This window comes from Magnolia sinica, chromosome 8, assembly GCF_029962835.1.
Source record: "Magnolia sinica isolate HGM2019 chromosome 8, MsV1, whole genome shotgun sequence".
Taxonomy (NCBI): Eukaryota; Viridiplantae; Streptophyta; class Magnoliopsida; order Magnoliales; family Magnoliaceae; genus Magnolia; species Magnolia sinica.
Window position 1 is genome coordinate 7,491,085 of NC_080580.1, and position 3,930 is coordinate 7,495,014.

General features: G+C 42.1%; 1 protein-coding gene across 1 annotated transcript; it reads left to right on the forward strand.

The window, feature by feature from the left end:
• The first annotated feature begins 2,559 nt into the window (after positions 1-2,559).
• LOC131253850 (mannose-specific lectin-like) lies at positions 2,560-3,217 on the forward strand. Its single transcript, XM_058254983.1, has one exon. It carries the CDS (start codon positions 2,562-2,564, stop codon positions 3,075-3,077), a length of 516 nt encoding a protein of 171 aa, XP_058110966.1. The 5' UTR covers positions 2,560-2,561; the 3' UTR covers positions 3,078-3,217.
• The last annotated feature ends 713 nt before the right edge of the window (positions 3,218-3,930 follow it).

Here is a 3,930-nt window from a genome sequence, read left to right on the forward strand (position 1 = left end):
TTTAGAGGGCCACACAAAAGAAAATAGTTGAGAAGAGTGATGTCCACCTTGGATTTTTATAAGTCCATCACAATAATCATACAAAATCCACTCCAACCTGAATTACTAATTAGGCTATAGTATATTGAGTAAACTATGGGTCCTTGCTCTTGCTCTAGTGGTAGACTCTCGGGAGTTTCAACACCTGCTAAAGGGTTCAAGTACCCATAGGTGGTGAAATCCCAGTTCTAAGGCGTGAGTGTGTAGGGGTGTGTGCGCGAGTGGTAATAAAAAAATAAAAATAAATACACTGAGTAAACTATGTAGGGCCTAACTCGATGCATGTCTTATCCACATGGTCCATTCATTTTTCTGGCTCATTTTAGCACATTAGCCCAAAAATCAAGCATATCCAGAGCATAAAGTGGACCACACCACAGGATCAGTGGGAAAATAACGTCTATTGTTTAAAACTTTTTGGTGGCCGGAGACATTTTAGATCGAGTTGATATTTGCCAGCACAACCCAGGGGACGGTGCATGTTGTCGGACATGAGGCAGATCCAAATCGAAGGGGATTGGCTGGTGTACGGCGGACACAGATTATAGACTTGAAACAAAAATAATAATAATAATAATTAGTGGATTGGCTGATGTTTTTCAGGAATCCACTCCGTCCATACGCTTTGTGAGCTAATTTTAGGTGATTATATCAAACTTCAACAGATCCAAGACTCAAGTGGGTCTTACTAAAGGAAAAGTTAGTTAAGGAAATTCCTACCGTTGAAACTTTTCTGGGTTCGAAAGTGATGTTTACATGTCATCCATACCGTTAATAACGTCATTCCTACTGAGATGAACAAAAAACAAAAATATTAACCTGATTCAAAACTTCTATGGCCCCACAAATATTTCAACTATGGATGTTCAATTATCATGTTTTCCTTTCCACTTGAGCATTATATATGGTTCAATATGGCCACATGTCCTAAAATAAACTCATAAAATGGATGGACGGTGAAGATTTCTCACAAACATCCCAATGGGCCCCACCTGCGTTCCCAGCGCAGGAACCTCGTGCGAAGGGATTTGGCAGGAAATCCTCGCAACAATCCCCGGAAGAGGATTGCGTACTGAGTAAACTATGTGGGGTCGACCGTGATTTATGTATTTTATCCACTCCGATCCATTCATTTTACCAGATAGTTTTAGGACTTGAGCCTAAAAACGAATTATATCTAAACCTCAACTGGACCACAACATAAGAAACTGTGTCAATTGAACATTTACCATTGAAAATTTCTTAGGGGTTACAGAAGTTTTGGATCAAGCTTGTATTTTGTGCTTTCCCTTCATCCATGTCTGTGTGATCTTATGAAAAGGTTGGATGAGAAATAAACATTAGTGTGGGCCCTAGAAAGGTTTCAACGGTGGAAGTCATTATTCCAACTGATTCCTATGGTATGGTCTACTTGATCTTTTGGGATATCCCATAATTTAGAGGGGACCCATCAAATGCACGGTGTTGATGGTCGACATGCATCACAGTGGGGCTCACACAGCTCGACCTCACAGTACCTTATCGTGAGGTCGAGCGCATAGTACCTTTTCGTACACACACACACACACACACACACACACACACACCATATATGGAACTCAAGTGGGCTACACCATCTAAAATCATGTGATGACATCGTTAAAATATATAAAAGCACTTGGTGGGGCCCACCTGAGTCTTGAATGTTGCTGAAACTTGGTCTGAACCCTCATCCAAGTGGGACACACATAATGGATGGGCTGGATTTTCAAACCACATCTCAGTGGGCCCAAAAAATAATTATGAATATTTTAATGGTGCACGGCCCCTCCCCACTTCTGTATGTGGTGTGGCCCACACAAGTCGCGGATTGACTTGATTTTTGAGACCTAGGCCCATGATGGAATGGTGCATCTGACTGATGGGGTAGATGTTCGAAACGCGTCACGGTGGGGCCCACACAGCTCGACCTCATGGGAAGGACTCATGAGGTCGAGCGCATAGTACCTTTTCCCTACACACACACGCACACACGCACGGAAATGCTCAACTCCGAACAAGTTCGTACGTACGTAGGAACAAGTTCGTACGTATGTAGTACCAACTTTTTTGAGAACCCATCATACGTGATGTGGATCCAAAATCTGAACCGTTCATATGAAGCAACACCTCCTGAAACCCTCCAGGCCCAAGTTTTACTTTGATCTAAAACTTTGATGGGCCATGAAAAATGAAAACAGTTTTCTCCCTTGATTTGCATTTCTCTTTTCTATGGCCCACCAAAATATTAGATCGGGGTGAAAACTTGTCACATGAGGTTTTATGGGATTCCGCATCACATGGACCGTTGAGATTAGACACCCATGGCACGTGTACAAAGGTGCGCAGGGGAGCATGACTATATATATATAACGAAAACACCATGACACATCACCACACCACCGCTGTGGGTGGTGTAGGCAACACCACCTGAACCGTGACTCCTCGTTCCAATCTATCTATAAATACACAGCCTAAATCTTATCCACCCAAGAACTGAAAACATGGCTACTATCCGCTCCACTACTCTTCTCAACCTCCTCTTAATCTCATCTTTCTTTCTCATACTCCTTCTCGGCCCAGCCTGCAAGGCTGACAACATCTTGTATCCTGGTAGAACTCTCGTTACTAACACCTATCTGGAATATGGGAGCTATAAATTTATAATGCAACAAGATTGCAACCTGGTCTTATATGATGAGGGAATCCCCTATTGGCATTCCAACACCGCGGGCAGGGGAATCAATTTTTGCCATTGCACCATGCAAACTGATGGGAATCTTGTGATATTTGCTCCTACCGGTCGTGCTATTTGGACTAGTAAAACTGCCAGAGATCAAGGCTCCTATGTTCTCATCCTTCAAAGTGATCGAAATGTGGTGATCTATGGTGGGGCTATTTGGGCCACTGGGACTAATGGAACTGGGAGTGGTGCAATTCCAGTGGTCAGTTGGGGCAGCTCTGAGGACACTAATCATACCGCTGTGGTTGATGGATCTGGTACCATCATAGATATGTGAGAAGATCAATGCTTTGTGTTGAAATGCATATATTTTCCTTTGGCCTAAGTTCTATATTTATCTATGTGTGCGATGATGGGTATGTATCGTTTGAAAATTTGAATGAATCTTAGTAATATATTATAGTACTTTTGGGTTAATGTATTGGTTAGCTGCTTTCCTTGTTATAGTATATTATGTGTGTGATAATGTATATTATAGTACTTTTGGGTTAATGTATTGGTTACCCCGGCCTCGCCTAATCTGCTCCCAATGCTGGGAACCTAGCCCACCTAATAAGTGGATTTCTATGATTTGTCAAGACAGTCCTTGTGCCCATGAATCACGCTTGTAAAGGTTCTGGGCCACCATCAGGCCAAGCCCAGATGAACATGTCCATGGCCCAAATATTAGGCTGGCCGACTCATAAGATGAGAAGGTATAGCTCTATTCCTCCTCTTTTAACCGTCCTTTTTTCTTACCACGTGGGCCTCACTGGATGAGGTGATCAGCCTGTAAAACTTGTACTGGCCAGGGCATGTTTGCCATGAGCATTACTGATTAATGGCTGAGATCTTGCACGCATGTGCCTAGGCACCCGCACACCATTTAATTGGTGGATAGTTAACGGACCACCTATTAAAAAGCAGTCAAGATAGATATTGAGAAAGAGACATACATGACCCGCCTCTTTATTTACTAAATATACCTTTCTTTCAGGGTGGCTAAGTTCAATGAACAGGTAGTTATGTGTTAGAGATTAGGAATGTTAAATCAATTTGAATTTGATCAGTTAAAAAAAAAAAGAGAGAGAGAGAAAAGAGAGAAAAAATGAGCCAGACCTCTTCTTTGATTATATTAATTGAATATTTCA